Raw genomic sequence first — 16,358 nt, forward strand, 5'->3', positions numbered from 1 at the left:
TCCCAGGCAGATCAAGAGGACGATCGATGCTTTCTTCAAGCAGGGCAGACAGGGTGATACAGTAAAGCAAAAGCCACCAACTCAGAGCCCTGTTAAAGACCCTGCAGGTTCCACCCCGCACCTCCTCTGCTGCCCTGGAGCCCTCTGAACTCAGCCTTTCCCAAAGAGATGCCCCAAGCACTGCCTGTGCCAGCCAGCCGCAACGGGCAGCCCTACAACCATCCCCACACAGTGCTCACAAACAGAAGTGCTTTGCATACACAGCTGGCTGTGGTGCACAAACATCCCTACGCACCAAGGCCCCAGGCCCAGCTGAAACGCCGCCCTCCTGCAGCAGAGGTCCTTCATTTTGTGCAGGGCTCGCAGTGTGCGTCAGCCTCCCAGCCCTCCCTGCCCCGAGCTGCAGCAGCCGCCCAGCCGCTGCCACGCGCTTGCATGTCGTAGTGGGAGCTCAGCAGGATGAGGTAAAGCAGCCAGTGACAAAAAGAACCGTATTTACAGAGCTACAGTCAGCTTCAACGGGTTACACTCGCAGAGATTCACCAAAGACAACCAGAAACAAAGAGCTGTGCATCCCACGGATTCTGCCGGGAAAAACACGGGTACCAACACGGACTTCACAGCTTAGTTGGCACAACTAAGGTGAGAGATTCGTCACAAACCACATCCTCCCTCCCCAGACAGCAACACTACAGAGGTGGCTATGACACCAGGGAACAAGACAGCGAGATGGGGCACAGGATGGCGTGGGGACCTCGCCAAGAAGCCCTCCTCCCATCAGACCCGCTGCCCCATGGAGGACACCGCCTTCTTTTTGAAATGAGTCTCTGCACAGAAGAGCAGCACCCCTCGTACCACACAGCAGCTCCCACCCCCACCTGCAAAGTCACCGAGGGAAGGGGGAAGTGAGAGTGGAGGACGCATGCTCAGCGGAGGCTCCTCCTCCTCCTCCAGGATCCAGCAGATCCCCTCGCTCAGAACGTGCCAGTGCTGCTCAGCTGGGCAGGGAATGACACCACAGTGCAGAGGAATTGGGATCTAGCTCTACGGTGATGCATAGCGGGGCAACCTGCCAGCAAAAAGGTGATCTGACCTGTTTGTTGGGGAAGGGGAGGGGGCTGCGTTCATCCACAGCAATTCAATCACAACTAGATCCCACCTCGTAAGGGCTGGAGGCCGCTGCGAGTCGACATTCCAGCCTTTTTGTCCCATCAGCCAACACGGGTTTCAGCTACTGACCAAAAGGGACACCGGGAACGGTCACAGACATCTCAGATGCTCTGGAGGGGCAGGAGCACAGAGACTCAACTATACAGGGTGCAAGAGTCCAGAGCCAGAAAGCAGCGCTCTGGGGAGAAGCTGAAGGCAGCTGTTGTGTTGTGCACGGTGTGTTCATCTGGCTGGTGGCTGGGAAAGGACCGGGTGAGCCAGCGTGACATTCAGGGAGTCATTGTGCTGCACCAGGGACGTGTGCTTGTAGTGCAAGACCAGGTCCTTGAGGGAGGCGTACAGGTTGTAGGGCTCTGCAAACCCATAGCCAGTCGCTGTCTTGTAGATCACGCAGTGCTTGGTGTCACCATCCACCCTGCCAGGGAGAGAAGGAACGCGGGTCAGCGGCATGCGAAGGAGCCCTGCTAGGACAGCGAGAGCAGAGCGCAAGCTGGCACCACCGGAGCTGCCCAAGGACACATCTGGTCCTGGCATGAGGAGCCAAGGCAGGCAGGAGACTCTGGAGAAGCCCAGCCTGCCAGCCGATGCCTCCACCAGCGCCAGCATCTGGCAAGAGAAGGGCAGAGCAGCACAGGAGCACAGCCAACACCTCCCCATCCCGTTCTCCCCACGCAGCACTGTGGGGTACTCACACCACGGAGCAGGCGTAGCACCCCTTCTGGCTGCTCTCACGGATCAGGAAGGTGCCGTCCCGTTTGCCACACAGCATCTCCTCTGCCTGCAAGCGGTTGATCTTCCCCACGTACCACGTCCGCTCCTCGTGGTGGGGCAGCTCCTCCTCGTCATCCATCATGGAGTACTGACTGCAATTGAGCACAGTCGCGGTCAGGACCCGTCAGTTTGGATGTGTGGCCCCCACGTCCTCCCTCCCCCAGCCAGCTGCCATCACTCCTGGCACGGAAGGCGGCCTCAGCTCCCAGACAGGGAGATGGGACTTGCCCAAGGCCTCCAAACAGGCAGAACTGGCTGCACCAGCCGCGCTCCTACAGCCCCCAACACACGAGCAGGGACACTCACTCCTCCGTCTCGTTCTTGATACCCAGCCACTCGTTGATTTTCTTCTGCCGGGCGCCCTTCTGCGTCAGCCACCTAGGGAAGAAGCAGCAGAGCTCAGCAGGCAGCGTGCCCAGGCCAGACAGCCCTCACCCAGCAGCCATCGCCAGAGGGCAGCAGCCTCCCCCTTTGAGGAGCTGCCATGCCCCGAGGCTGCAGGGCTCCTCGCTCCTGCACACAGCAGCCCTAAGAGCCGGTCTGACAAACCCCAAAGCCCTCAAGGAGCCAGCTGGACGGGCTGCAGGGGAGCGGGGCCTCCCTCCCAGCCCCCTGCGGGTCAGGCACTACATACACCAAGTACTGGTCCCGCAGTTTGCGCAGCTGCATGAGGTCTGGCTTGAGGCTGTTCATGCGCTTGTCGATCTCCCGGTTTTCCGAGGCCTGTTTCTTCAGGTCCTGCTCCAGCTTCATCTTGCTGTCGTGGATCTCTGTGATGCGAGACTTGAGCTTCTCTGAGTTCATGAGGATCCTGGGAGAAGGGAAGGGTGGGCTGTGAGCCAACGTGGGGGAGGCGAGGGAGGCAGCCTGCCAGCTCCAGCCTGCAGCATGCTGGAGAAAAGGGCTGTGCGTGCCTCGGCTCTGCCCTGAGCCCGGATGTTCCCTCCGGCCCCAAGAGCCCTTCCCCAAGCAGGACAGGTCGCTGCTGCCCTCAGTCCTTACCGCTGCACCTCCTTCTCGTTGCCCTCTCGTCGGAAGCGCTCGATGTACTCCTTGCTGCACTTCTCCTGTGTCTGACACTGCTCCTCAAAGATCTTGATCGTTTCGTTAAAGGCTTCAATCGCTGTCCTCTTCATCTGCAGCTCCTGAGTTGAGGAGAAGGGAGAGCTGAGTGAGGGGGAGGATGTGGGCAGGTTTCTGCCCATCTGGAGCATCCTCCTCCTCCCTTCCCAAACCAGCACCGTCCCTGGCAATACATTCCCACTTTGAAGTTCTCTGGGGAGTCTCCCCAAACCCAGAGTGGACAAACAGGGCAGTGGGGGCCCAGCTTCTGCTCTCCTTTGTGCAGTGTGTGGCTGCCAGTGATCGGTGACGTTGGGGCAGCCCACGGGGCCACGTACCTGGGAAGTGCGGGTGTACTCCTCATACAGCAGATCATACTCCCAGCTCTTGTCCTGGTACTGCTGGTGATAGACCTTCAGCTGTTCCCCTACAGCTTCCACACTGTCCTCCTTTACCACTTGGTCCTGCCATACACAGAGCCTCAAGTCAGGACCCGCTCCCACCCTACAGCAGCCCCTCTGTAAGGCAGTCGGCCCCGTGAAACCCCCCCCCCCTGCAGGGTGCCCATTACCCCACAAAGCAATGTCCAGCACAGCAAAGAGATGCTGCAGGACACGGTCTGGATCACGGAGCCCATCTACTGAAGGGCCAGGGACGGATGAGCAAACAGATGCTCTGGCTCTGGCTGTGCTGGCCAGCCATTACTCCTGCAGCTCAGGCCTCACCTGCTGGTACTTGGAGATGGGGTAGAGCAGCCTGGTGTCCAGCTTGGCGTTGTACTGGGCAAGCGACTCATGTCTGTAATGTGTGATGAGCTCCACCACTGAGCCAAAAGTCAGGGGTTCTGAGAAGCCATACTTCCCTTCCCGGTGAAAGATCTTGATCAGCTTGTTATTGCCTCCTTTCCTGCAGCAGGGAGGGGAGCAGAAGGTGCCTATCACCACTCCAGTGCTCTGCTGCAGCACGGATGTGCCCCTTGTGCCTGCCTGGTGTTCCACCAGCCATAGGGACACTTGCTGACAGCTCCACCCCGGGCAGCAGAGGCTCTCCGAGGGCTCCAGCACCCTACCTGAGTGTGAGTGTGTACTCCCCCTGGATCTTGCTGGAGGCATCGCGCACCAGGAAGGTACCGTCTGGTGTGTCCCGAAGCTTCTCATTCACTTCCTCCCTGAGAGGGACAGAGAATTGTCACAGCCTGTGAGGCGCAACCAGAGCCCCCCTAGATAACCCGATAGCCTGGGCATCCACAGCAGGAGCTGCCAGCCACCCCCTTACCGGGAAATGTCCCCCCAGTACCACTCGGCGTCCTGCAAGGGCACACTGTTCCCGTTGGCCAGGCTGGCTGCACTGGGCTTTGGCTTGGGTGGTTTTGGAGGCAATGCTGTAAGAGAAGTAGAGTTGAAACAAGGTTAAAGCGGGACTGGCCCAAGTCCCAGCTCCACACCCTCGCCAGAGGCAATCCCTTGGAGCTCAGAGTCCCCCTCCCTGAGGTAACTGTCCTGGGAAGCCCTGCTGGGCCACCACACCGCCAGGAGCAAGAGATTAGAGCCTGGAGCAGGCATCCAAGCACAGCTGGGCTACAGAAATGCCCTCAGCAATCTGCTCAGGGAGGCAGGGATTCCACACCCACACAGCACAAATGCTAATGCCTCGGGTCCCAGAGAGGGGGCATGTCAGCTACTGGGATGGTACCTGGAGGCAACTGTTCTGGCTCCAACTCCTTCGTCTGCAGAAGCATCTCCAGAAAAAGCACAGAGAAGTCAGGACTCAGCTCCGGGCTGTAGGAAGAGAGGAACGAATCAGCAATCGAAGGCAGAGCCTGGCACTCCTCTGTGCCCCCTGTGCAATGGGGCAGCAGGGTCAGCTGTTCATCCTGGCACAGCCCAGCTGCTGCAGTGCAGAATAACAGAAGGGCTCTGCCCTGGCTTCGGGCCCCACCTCTGTATGCTGCCAGCAGTTTAATCCCACGTGCAGCAGGGCCGGGGTGCGGGCAGACGTACTGTTACAGCCTGGACTCCTTGTCCTGGCAGGCACAGCGGCCAGCACCGGGCACACGGCTGGGATCTGAGAGCTGCACGTACCTGGCGCCGGGCAGCCGCAGGAGAAGGGGGCCAAAGATCTCTCCCAGGGCCTGAGGGTGGAGGCTGTTGCTCTCGGCCTGCTGCGATACCTTCCCCAGATGCCGGAGCAGGAACTGTAGGGTGAGTGTGTTCTGGAGTGGGATTGCAGGCGACTCCAAGGCCAGCAGCAGCTGTTTCCGGCAATTCTCTGGCTGGGGGATCTCTGGGGAGAGAAGCAAGACACGATGGAACGGCTGGGCAGCCAGCACTGCTTTCCATGCTCTGGCTGTCACAGCGTGGGAGCACTGTCAGCAGCAGAGGCCATGTGACAAACCCCATAGGGACAAGACCTATTTTATTACCCCAAACGCATCCGTTCACCCACGCACCCATTCCCAAGTGTGGCCGGGGAAGCCCTTACCCTGCAGGATGCGAAGGATGTCTCCATGCACAGACACTGGCACCACAGGGGAGGGCAGGTCCTGCAGGTAGCCTCGCAGCGCTTCGCCCAGGGAGTGCACGTCAAAGGGCTCCAGGTCACCCAGGCTCCAATCTGCCAAGGCAGAGATTTGCCATGGGAGAGGGGTGCAGATCTGGCACCCACCCCACAGCGTTGTGTCCCACTGCAGCAGGAGTGCAGTGAGCAATGGGGGCACCTAGAAAGAGCTAGAAAATCTCTGGCTGCTGCCAGCAATCACGGGACATGGCAGGCGGGCACTCTGAGAGCTCTGGCAGCTCCTGGGCAGTCAAGCAGACCAGAAGACTGAAGCTGCCTGGAAGCACTCATCTCCCTGAAGTAAGCTGGCACAGGCTCCACTGGGAGGGGGTGTTAGTGGATTTGGGTGCCCACACCTTTTGCTGAGCCCTGCCAAGGGCACATATGACTTGCCTGAGTTTTACTCCCCGCTATTGTTAGAGACAAGCATGAAGAGGGGATCAGCCAATTGTTCACACACCAAACCCAACAGGGAAAATATCTCCCTTGAAGCGCGCTGCCCCAGAAACACCAGGCACAGGCTGCTGGGACAGCACAGAGAGCCTCTTCAGAAAGCAGCACGGCCAGAGCCAAGAGCACTGCGTAGCTCCGGCCCACGAAGAACATCTGCGAAAGGGGACAAGCTAGCAGGCTGCTGGAAGAGGCCCAGGCTCAGCCGAGAGGCAGACGGCTCCCGGGGCTTGCTGGCACAGACCATCAGCCGCAGGCACAGCGGAGCCACAGCTCCACCACCAAGCTGAGCTCTGTGATCCTCTCCTGCTTATTAGCGGTGTGACAGAGCCAGAGAAACCTCCGCAAGGCTGTCGTCAGAGCACCCTGAGAGCAGGGCAGCCCGAAGAGACGGCAGGAGAGAAGCGTGGGGCTTCATTTGGGGGCCCGCGGGTCTCTCAGCTGGTGCCGCATCCCTTGGCCCTGACCCCTGCCCACCAAGGGCAGCAGGAATCCTCCCCGTCCCGACCCCAGCATGTGACAGGGGGACACGTCAGGACGGGCAGCCCAGCCCTGCAGGCAGCGTGCGGCAGTCAGGAACCGCCAGGGACAGGCGAGCCCGGCCTGGATTGCATTACTGCTGCTGCTGTCACATCCACTAATCTCCTCCATCTGAGCCGATTCGCCTCCTCACCACGAAGAGCTGGTTCTTACCGGTTCTTAGAGCTTGCCTCAGTTCGGAGCCAGATGTCCTGTATAACATCTCGCTGTCTAACCCTGCAGGAGTGAGGACGCCGCTGTTAGCTGCAAGCTGTGCAAGTCCCAGCACACGCACCGTTCTGGAGCCAGCCTGGTAGGACGGTGGCTGCAGCACGACTCGAGGCAGGCAGCTCACGCAGCCCTCCTGCAGATGCTGCCACAGCCCCCCTCGATCCTTGGGACGCCCTCCAAGCCCCTGTTCAGCGCCCCCACAGCGGGGATTTGGGTGCACCCTGCAGAGCCTGCCAGCACCCTGCTGCACTCCGAGCACTGCAGCACGAGCTCTGTGCTGTTTGGAGCTGGACAACGCAGCAGGGTTAAGGCTGGGGACCGGCACCTGAAGCCAGAGAGGATTGGGAGGCTCCCCTCCCACAGGCAGCTGTGTATCACATATCTGTGTTCTGTCCAACACTAACAGCTTTTATAAACAGCTGCCTTTGTCCCACTCTCGCTGGGGCTCCGGAGGGTGTCAGCCCCTTGGTACTCAATGTCCCCCATTACCTTTCTTCTCAATGGCTTCCACCAGCTTCACCAGCAGTGGAGGTGCAACCTCTGGAGGGCTGAACTGCTCCTGAAGTTCAGGGAGAGGAGACCCTGGGGAGAAAGGGAAGAGGTCAGACCCCACTCAGCAGACAGTTCTCAGCAGAGCTGGGGCCAGAGCACAAACAATAACATCGCTCCTAACAGCAGCATCTGCAGGCAGACAGAGCCTGGTCCCCAAACCCTGCTGCCAGGCCACAGCCACACAAATGCCATGCAGAGACTGCAGGGAGCCCTGGTCCCTAAACCAGCCCGCAACCTGCGGAGCCCAGCCTCGCTCAGCATCCCAGAAAGCACAGTGGGGTTTGCACACACAGAGGGATCCGTACTGCTTTCTGATGACACTACAGAGCAGAGTTCACCTCCCTGAACGCCCAGCTCGTGTGGGCAGGCACTGCAGGGGTCACCTGGGCTCTGGAATTCAGGCTCAGTTCAGCCCCTGCCCAGGACGGACGCAGCACAGGCTGGTGGAGGAACGTGGCTGGGGAGCTCGCAGCGGTGAGCTGTGATTAATCCAGCGATTCAGGCAGAGTGCGGCGTCAGCAAATTCCTGCCCTTGATTGCTCGTTTTACATGGAAACCAGCCCTCTGCCTCCCCCTCCCCGCTAGCCCATAACCTCGGTGCAAGCTGCTGCAGGGCGCGGACAGCCTGTGGCACAGCACCAGGCACCCTGCAGGATTGCTGCAGGCAGCCCCTGTGCTCCACGCAGCCCGCACCAACCGGTCAGGGCAGCACAGCCGGCTGCTCCACACCACGTGTCCCAGGAGCCCTCACTGCCCTGCGTGCTCCCAGACCCTCCCCACGTCGACCACAGGCACGGCCGAGCATCAAACAGCACTTTGGTGCCATCTCTGGATCTGTAACAGGGTCACAGCAGCGTGGGAAGGGCTGCGATGCGCTGCGATACAGGGCAGCTGCCTCGAGGTGCCTTTTGGGAAGCTGAAGATGGAGCTGGGAGCTGCAGTGTGATCACGGGGCAGGGCAGCGGTGCTGCCAAAGCACAGCCTATGTGCTGCAGTGAGATGGCTTCAGGGCCGGCACAGCAGGGCCCCAGGCATGCTTCCCCATGCCGAGTGTGACGCATACCAGGGCAGGAGGGTGCACGCCCAGCTGCCAGCAGGAGGATGAGCAGAGTCAGGCTCATCCCTGCTCCCTGCTGAGTGCCAGCCAGGCAGGAGGCTCCTCCAGGCCAGTCAGTCCCCAGCAAAAGGACATCAGTGGTCCACGAGGACACCCAGCACACTCTGCTTCACGGGAGCAGAACCAAAAGGCAGCACTGCATTGCAAAGCACAGCCCTGCTGTCACGGATCTGACCTGAACTCGCCCGTGCACCCAGTGCGGTCCCACCACAAGCTGCAAGTTAGTCAGCACCCAGTGAACCTCCTGCCCCCACTGCCACAGTGAGGGACGAAACAGCGCAGGGCTGTGCTTCAAGACAACGGCCACAGAGGAGGGAGCAGCTCAGGGAGGGCCCAGGCTGCTGCTGACGATCCCAAGGCAGAACAAGGCTGCTCCAAGAGCTGCCCATGCCCTTGGCTGGGCACAAGATGGGGCTCAGCACGGCATTCCCCAGGGTGAGGCCAGGTCCTCACCGCAGCTGGACGAGGAGCACAGGGCTGGCAGCTCCAGCCCTGACCCTTGGGAAGGGCTGAAGGGAGGGTAAACGCTGTGCTCCCCACGTGGTCCAGTTGGGAATGTGCTGTTTCAGCAGGCAGCAGCCTGCGCTGGGATCCAGCAGCCACGCTGCAGCCAGCAGCAGCTCCTGAGCCTGCCAGGCCTCTGGGCTGGGCCGAAGTGAACAAGGGCACTCACAGCACAGCCGGGCAGCTGCGGAAATATTTCCAAGCCGCATTTTCCGCTCACGCTCTCTGCAGAAGGCAAACACCAGAAGCTCATAAATTCAGCCTCGGAAAGCACCGGGGCTTGCTGCCCTGCAGGGCTGCCTCTGCAGGGGCCCCTTCCTCCCAGGCTGCGGTATGGGCACGCTCTGCGTGACAGTGGGACAAGGGACCACCACGTCAGGGCAGACCCAGGAAGCAGAAATACAGCCAGCACTGAGCTGCGCAGGCAGCCAAGAGACAGCTCTGCACCTCCCAAGCAGGCCTCATCCGAGCACAGGCCACAAAGAAATAACACAGCCTTGGCTCGAATACAATTTCTCTGTTGCAAAAATGCGCCTTCCCCCAGCAACACAACGTGCTGCGTGCAAAATGGCCTCAGGCATTTGAACTGCTGTCCCACAGGTTGTGTGCACGGGGCTGGGGTGGCTGTGGGGTCCCCCCACAAGGGACAGGGCACAGCTGGCACCCGGTGCACTGCGTTCCCTGCCTTCACTGCTGCCCATCCTAGGGCAGGAAGCAAACCGGCTGGCTTTTGGTTTCTTTTCCATGGGTCAGGAACGTCAGCACAAATCCTTTTCCACATCACACAGCTCTCCACCCCCAACCTTGCACAGGGCAGAGGCTTTGACCACCCACACACAGCTCTGCCAAGCCAAGCTCCAGGAGCATGAGAGAGCCCACAAAGGCACAAGTACAGCCCTCGAGGGCGTGCAGGGCTGGGTGCAGGCAAGGCCAACACATGCACTGCAGAGCGTGCCCCGGGCTCCCACGAGGAGCCAATCCCTGGAAGGGGGGTGACGTCAGTTGGTGGCTCCTGCTGCCAGTCCCAGCGCCTGGCCCAGCCACGTCTGCACCCTGCAGAGACCGTGGGATCCCCAGGGCCTTGACGCTGGGTTTGGGCACAGCACACCCAGCCCCGCCGTCGCGCTGTCACACAGGGGCTCCTTTCTGCTCCTTAGGGCCTCTGAGAGGTTTCATACAGCACCTGACAGGGCAGCCGTAGCTCCCAGCTCTGCGGGCAGCACCGAGGCTGCTAGCTCCTCTGCTGAAGCCGTGCCAAGCCCAGTTCCTGCCCCAGGTGTGTGGTGCTCATGCCCTGCTCAGTCCTGGCTCTGCCACGCACAGATACAGACGGGTGCCAGGAAGATGAAAATTAGCTGCAGTTCTTGGAAGTTCTCTTTTAGACCCAGATTTTTTTCCTCTTGCCCAGAGACAAGTAACTGCATCTCAGCGGGGCTGAGCAGCTCCTGGCAAGGAGCGATGTGCCAGGTGCTCAGGAGGCAGACAGGAGAGGTCAGGACTTGCTCTGTGAAGGAGGGAGCTGGGTAGAACCCTCAGCAAAGCAGGGAGAGGGACCACGGGGATCCAGCCGGTCATGGGCCAGGGAAAGACCTCTTAGAGGAACAAGGCCTTAGAGAGGAACAAGGCTCGTTCCAAAAAGCACTGCAAAGCTTTGAACATGAACACAGACCAACACACCCAAAGAACACAGCGTGAGCCCACAAATCCTGCACAACTCAACACCTGGCAGGGATCTGCCGAGCAGCAGAAGGGGCCTGCAGTGATGCTTACCTTGCTCAAGAGCCTCCTGCAGTCGGCAGCCACTGGCTCCTGGTGTTGCAGGCAGGGGTCTCTGCACTCGGGGCCGGTGCGAAGGGACGGAGATCTTCACGGGCCCCACGTACTCCACGTACGTGCCGGGGAAGTCGCCCTTCTGCTTGGTCCTCTCATTGACACCCAGGATCCACCCGATCTGGTTTGGGTTCTGCTCGTCCCCATCTTTGAAGCCCAAGGCTTGCAGGGCTCCCTTGCTCACCACCAGGATGTCCCCAGGCACCAGGTCAATGTCCTCCTCGCGCTCCTTGCGGTACGGATAGAGCGCACGGTACTGGAAGCCGTCGGTGCTGCCCATTCTCTCTGCCATGAGGAGACGGCTCCGAACAGTGAGGCAGCGTCCTTTGGGCGGGAGAGGAGAGACCTCAGGGGCAGCTCTCCCCCATCAGCAGTCTGAACGTCTCTGCACAAACCAGCACCTCGGGAGCCCGGTCCCAGTGCCCCGGCTTGCTTAGGTGCAGCCCCTTTTCCTCAGCTTGAAACCGCGGTTCAGCCAAATTATGGAGCAAAGGGAGAAGGAGACAAACATAATCCAGCACTCGTGAGTGGGCATGCAGCAAAGAAAAAAGGAGGGCAGGGTTCAGTTCACCAAAAAAGAAGGTTTCCTGGAGTCCGCAGGGCAAAAGCACGGAGCGTTTCCAGCCAGGAGCCGCGTGGCATGCTGCTCCTCCAGACCCAGAGCCTGCAGGGAAAGAGAAGAAGGCTCGTCACCGCACCGCCAGGCACCCCGCGCCCTCCCAGGAGCCAGCATTCAAAGCAGGGATCATCCAAGCGAGGCAGGGCTCGCTTCCCTCCTAACGAGGCTCACTGCAAGCCCTGGATCCAAGCGCTCTCTGCCAGGACACGCTAAGAGCAATTTACACTCAGAAAAGCACGAGGGGAGCCAGCGGCTGCTCGCAGGAATGCTGTGCAGAGCGAACACCTCCCCTCTGCCACAGCCAGGCGCTGGCTCTGCATCTTAAAGAGGATCACTTCTGTTTCTTCAGCTCGCTCTCTTCATAGCACTCATGCAAACAAGAGGACAACAAGTGGGACAAAACAGCCTTTATGCAGGAACTTTTGCGTACAGAAAAGGGTGACCCTGCAACCACCAGCTGGAGGCCCTGAATAGGAGCAAAACAAACAGATTTAACCTTTTCTTGCTAAATTGATTAAATGTCACAGTTCACCTTTCACACCTCCCCATGCAATTCCCCACAAAGTCATTTTCTGAAGGTAACTGCCCACAAATGATGGTTAACACAGCTTTCAGTTGAAGGCTTTCAAGGCGCTGCGCCATTCCCACAGAGCAGCACTTCAAAGCTTTGCTTTGAGCAAAGTGAATTTTTGAACTTTTATTTAAAAGCAGCAGCACGAAGCGTAGGCAACGCAGGCACAGTTTCTTCACAGATGGAAGCGAGAGAGGTTAAAAATAAAAGTATCTTCAGAAGCCTTCAAATCTGCTTAGAGCCGCTCACCGCCTGTAAGCTATTCGAGCACGGAGAAACCGAAGGACGGGCCGCCTGCCCAGCCCAGAAAGCCACCCAAAAGAACAAACCTGGGCTGTCGCACGCTGGGTAAGGGCTGCGTGAGCCGGGCATTCCCTGCACAGCCTCCTTTCCCATCCCTCCCTGCCATTTCCACCTCCCTCAGGCAGAGCCGTGGTGCTGAGGATCGGCCCTGTGAGGCACAGCCTGCGGGGGCAGCTGGGAACACGCGGCCCAGCGATGCCGTCGCCCTGCTGGATGGCTGCAGGTCCTGTCAGCAGCCTGGGCCCTTCTGGCCCAGAAACCCACACCTCATCCAAAAGCCATCAGAGCTCGGAGCTCCCCGAGGCAGCAGCACAGCCTTCTGCCTGCACCGGGTGACCCCAGCACCCTTCCCAGCAGGACGAACGCTCTGCCAACCAAAGCCAAAGCGGCTCCGACCTCCTGCAGGGCTCAGCAAGAGGCATTAACATCCGTGATCTGCAGCAACTTGAAACAACCCTCCCGGGCCAGCTGCATGCAGCTACAAGCCCCCTTTCCTACCACATCTGCGTGCTAACAGAGGGTTGAAGAGATGGCACGAGCCCCCCTGAAGCTGGCTGCACCCCCAGCTCTGCAGCCCCGCTGCTCCCAGCACCGCCCTGCAAAGCTCGCTCATTCCCTTGACAAAGAAAGGCACAAAGAAGCTGCAGAGCACAAAACCTGTGCAGGAGCCAGAGCCTGTGCTGGCTGCCTGAGTCTGGGCAGACATCCCAGCTGGGCTGCCTCCTCCATGAATGAGCAGAGAACCCTCAGGGAGGCCGGACGCTCGCAGGGAGGCTCCAGCTGGTGCAGAACAGGACTGAGCCTGATCCAGGTCACTGGAGAGCTTCTCCACAGCTTTAAGTGCAACACGAGGCTGCGCAGCTCCCCAAGAGGCCCTCGGGATGCGGGGTGCTTGCAGGCAAGGCAGCACAGCCCAGCACAGTAGCCACAGAACGCTCACAGCAGAACGCACATTTCCTGAATCCAAGCAGTCCCAGCCAGGAAAATATTACTTCATAACCCAGAGCATTAAGAGAGATTTATGGCCACGCTGGGACGCCTGCCCCTCGCCCCTCTGAACTCTGCCTGCTGGGTCTGATGGAGAGGAGCCACCAGCCTGCAGGGGACAGAGCCTGAACACAGCGGCTGCCCGGCACCCAGGCGCAGATCCCAGCCCAAAAGCCAGGTGCTTCCAACCAGCCACTGAGGCTGGGAGGACAAAAAACGCTCAGCCCCGGCGAACTCGTTCAGTAGCTTTTAAGAGCAGAGCTGCACGGTGGGGTGGGAAGAGGCTCCGGAGCTCCGAGTCTCCCAGGAGCAGGTCCCACAGCTTCTGGCTCCGTGCAGCCCGGCGCCTGCTCTTGCACAAGGCAAGGAGCTCAGCTGCTGCAGCAGCTCTCAGCGCTGACAGACCCCGGTGGGAAAGCAGAGCCCTGCCTCCACGCTGCCCTGCTCTCCACGCCCCAGCGGGGCGCCTGGCACGCACATAATTACGGCATCGGAGCCGGGCCGGCCTCGCGCCTCACCTGCCTTCCCTGCACTCAGTCCATGCTGGCAGGGAGCCTCGCCGCCCCTCCTCCAGGAGCCACCAGCGGGCGGCTGAGCCGTGCAGGACCACCGCCTGGGGAACCTCTGTGCAGAGCAGGAGATCAGTGCGTGTGTGGGGAGAGAGGGAGGGAACGCAGCCCTTCCACAGCCCTTAAATAGATATTTGGAGGGAAGGAGAAGCCGGGAAGGGGCAGGCGGTGCCGAGAGCGCGGGACACGCACGAGCCTGCCTGCTGCCAGCGCCTCCAAAGCGGGGCTCTGCGTGCGCCAGGAGAGCCAGCAGCTTGCCAGCACATTTCTGCTGGGCCCGTCTCCAGCACCGCTCACGGGGAAGGAGCCTCGTGTGTCTGTGCTGGCGAGCACTTGTCGAGCTCCTCTGAAAATCCCATGCATTAGACATCTAAATACCTTGGTAAATCTATCTCAGTGCCCAGAAACAATCCCACGATTCATTAGCCGCTGTCAATACTTTCTTTGTTTAATACACCAGTCTGAAACAAAAAACACATTACGAGCCTTTTTTCTGCGTGCCCAGCACATAAATAAAAGCATCTTAGCTTTTATGAAATGCGGTTCCTGAGCTTTTTAACCAAGTTCCAAATGCGGTTCAAAGGGCAGCTTGGCTTGAAGTGAGGCAGAGCATTGCTTTCCCTCCAGCGAGGCACAAGTATGCGTAAAAATATTCTAAAAAAAGTGTTTATGACAGCTTCCACAGCTCCAATGTCTGCATCAGATCCTCAGTGAGGGGGAAAAAAAGAGAAGAAAAAAGACGAGAAAACCAAAACCAGATCAAGTTCTGAACTGCACGAAAGCCCACATGTTAACAGGTTACAAACCATGAGAACAAACCTTCCATCTGCTAAAAACAGCGTGGCACGGGGCAGCCAAGCCCATTTTCACCTCTTTCCTCACCAAGAAATGCTTCTGTCGCAGCTGCCAACAGAGCAGCAGTGTCCCACTCACGGAGCACAACTGCACGCACTGGGGCTCTTCGCTTCATGTCCCCGCCACGTCCCCACAAACACCCGATTTCCATTTTAGAAGCACGGGGAAGAGCTCAGAGTTGGGTTTTTTTTCCCCAGCAGTGGTTATTCCCTTAAAGAAAGTCACCGTTCTAAAAAAGCAAAGAGCACACAGAAACGACACCCCGCTTCTGCTGACCCATCTGCTTAAAATCACTTTTGTGCAGCGTCAGGAATCCATGACAGTCTGTTAGAAGCTCAACACGGCACAGCAACGGCGCGAATAACCTACAAGGTGAGATGCATGCAACCCTACAAGGATACGGCAAGAGCTGCACCACCTTCCAGCCCGAGCTGCTCCGTCCCTTCCTCCGTTTGCTCTCCATCTTCCATTACTCAGCCGCTTCAGCGCCAGGCTGTGGCTGCAGATACTCTCAGAGGAATTAAGAGAGCCCCCGATATTATAAATACAGCTTTTTATTGTAAACACAGCAGCGCTCCGCCGCTCCAGCCTGGCTCCGTTCCCCGCTGCATTCCTCTGAGCTGCGGTTTCTCTCCCAACCAGCACAGAACTTTCGTCCAGTGAGAACCAACTGCACGCAGAAGCGATTTTTCCACGTTCTTAGAGGAACCACGAGGTAAAAAGGAGCGTTTGGGGGCTGCCATCAGCAGCGGGAGACCCGCAGCGCGGCAGTCGGCGCTGTGCCACGAAGCGCGGGGCAGATCCGAGTCACACGCTCGGAAATCGGGGAAGGAACCCAAGAACCCGGGCCGCCCCTCGTAAAGGACGGGGCAGGGAGCGGAGCGGAGGGCAGCAGGCAGGGCGGGGGACGGGCCGGGAAGGCGACGTTCGGGGCTGTGTTTGCTCAGCTGTCTCCATTCTCTGCTCTCACAGCCGCGGTTCCCCCGCTCCGGAGATAAAAGGCGGAGGACGGGCGGCCGTTCCGCGGCGCTCGCACAGCCCGGACCCCCGGCTTCGCTCCCCGTTTCTCTCCGCGCCGCAGCCCGGGACGCCGCCCCGCGGACGACGAGGGCCGGCCGGCACGTGGAGCTCCGGGAGCGGCCCGGCCGCACGGGGCAGCGCGGGGCTGCGGGGACGGCAGCGAGACCGGGACGCGGAGCCGCGGCGGAGAGCCGGGCCGAGATCGGGGCCGGGGCCCGTCAGCTGTTGTTGCTGCTGCTGCTGCTGCTGCTGCTGCTGCTGCCGCCCCCCACCCGCGCCGCCGGCCCCAGGGCGGCCCGCGCTCGCAGAGCCCCGGCCCCGCGCCCCGCTCACCTCCCCGCCGCCTCCATCCGCCGCCGCTCGCCTTCAGCCCGTTCCTTCTTTCCGGCCCGGAGGCAGCCTGGGAAAAGGCCCGAACGCCGCCGGAACGGCCCGAACCCGCCCCGGAAAGACCCGACAGCTGTCGGAGAAGAACGAACCTCCCCGAACGCTAACTGGCCACGCCCCTTCCCCCTCTCTGTCGGCTGCAATCGGGATCCCGCCCCCGCGGCCGAATAGTTCCGGAAAGAGCCGACCGCTAACCGGCGCCAACCGCCGCGCGGCGGCGTGGGGCAGAGCGGCCGTGCGGGAGAGCGCTGTGCCGCCACCTGGCGGAGGGAGGGGGAAGGGGGC

General features: G+C 60.2%; 1 protein-coding gene across 1 annotated transcript; it reads right to left on the reverse strand.

Moving 5' to 3' along the window:
- Nucleotides 1-477: 477 nt before the first annotated feature.
- PIK3R2 (phosphoinositide-3-kinase regulatory subunit 2) lies at nt 478-16,160 on the reverse strand. The gene is made up of 16 exons (XM_052699960.1): nt 16,020-16,160; nt 10,703-11,426; nt 7,249-7,341; nt 6,703-6,765; nt 5,485-5,616; nt 5,085-5,286; nt 4,696-4,781; nt 4,279-4,384; nt 4,073-4,171; nt 3,729-3,909; nt 3,342-3,467; nt 2,944-3,086; nt 2,576-2,752; nt 2,248-2,319; nt 1,863-2,033; nt 478-1,585 (listed from the first exon to the last, which is right to left on the reverse strand). Exons 2-16 carry the CDS (start codon nt 11,052-11,054, stop codon nt 1,393-1,395), a joined length of 2,196 nt encoding a protein of 731 aa, XP_052555920.1. The 5' UTR covers nt 11,055-11,426; nt 16,020-16,160; the 3' UTR covers nt 478-1,392.
- Between the last annotated feature and the right edge of the window lie 198 nt (nt 16,161-16,358).

Source organism: Tympanuchus pallidicinctus, unplaced genomic scaffold, assembly GCF_026119805.1.
Source record: "Tympanuchus pallidicinctus isolate F22 unplaced genomic scaffold, pur_lepc_1.0 scaffold38, whole genome shotgun sequence".
Classification (NCBI taxonomy): domain Eukaryota; kingdom Metazoa; phylum Chordata; class Aves; order Galliformes; family Phasianidae; genus Tympanuchus; species Tympanuchus pallidicinctus.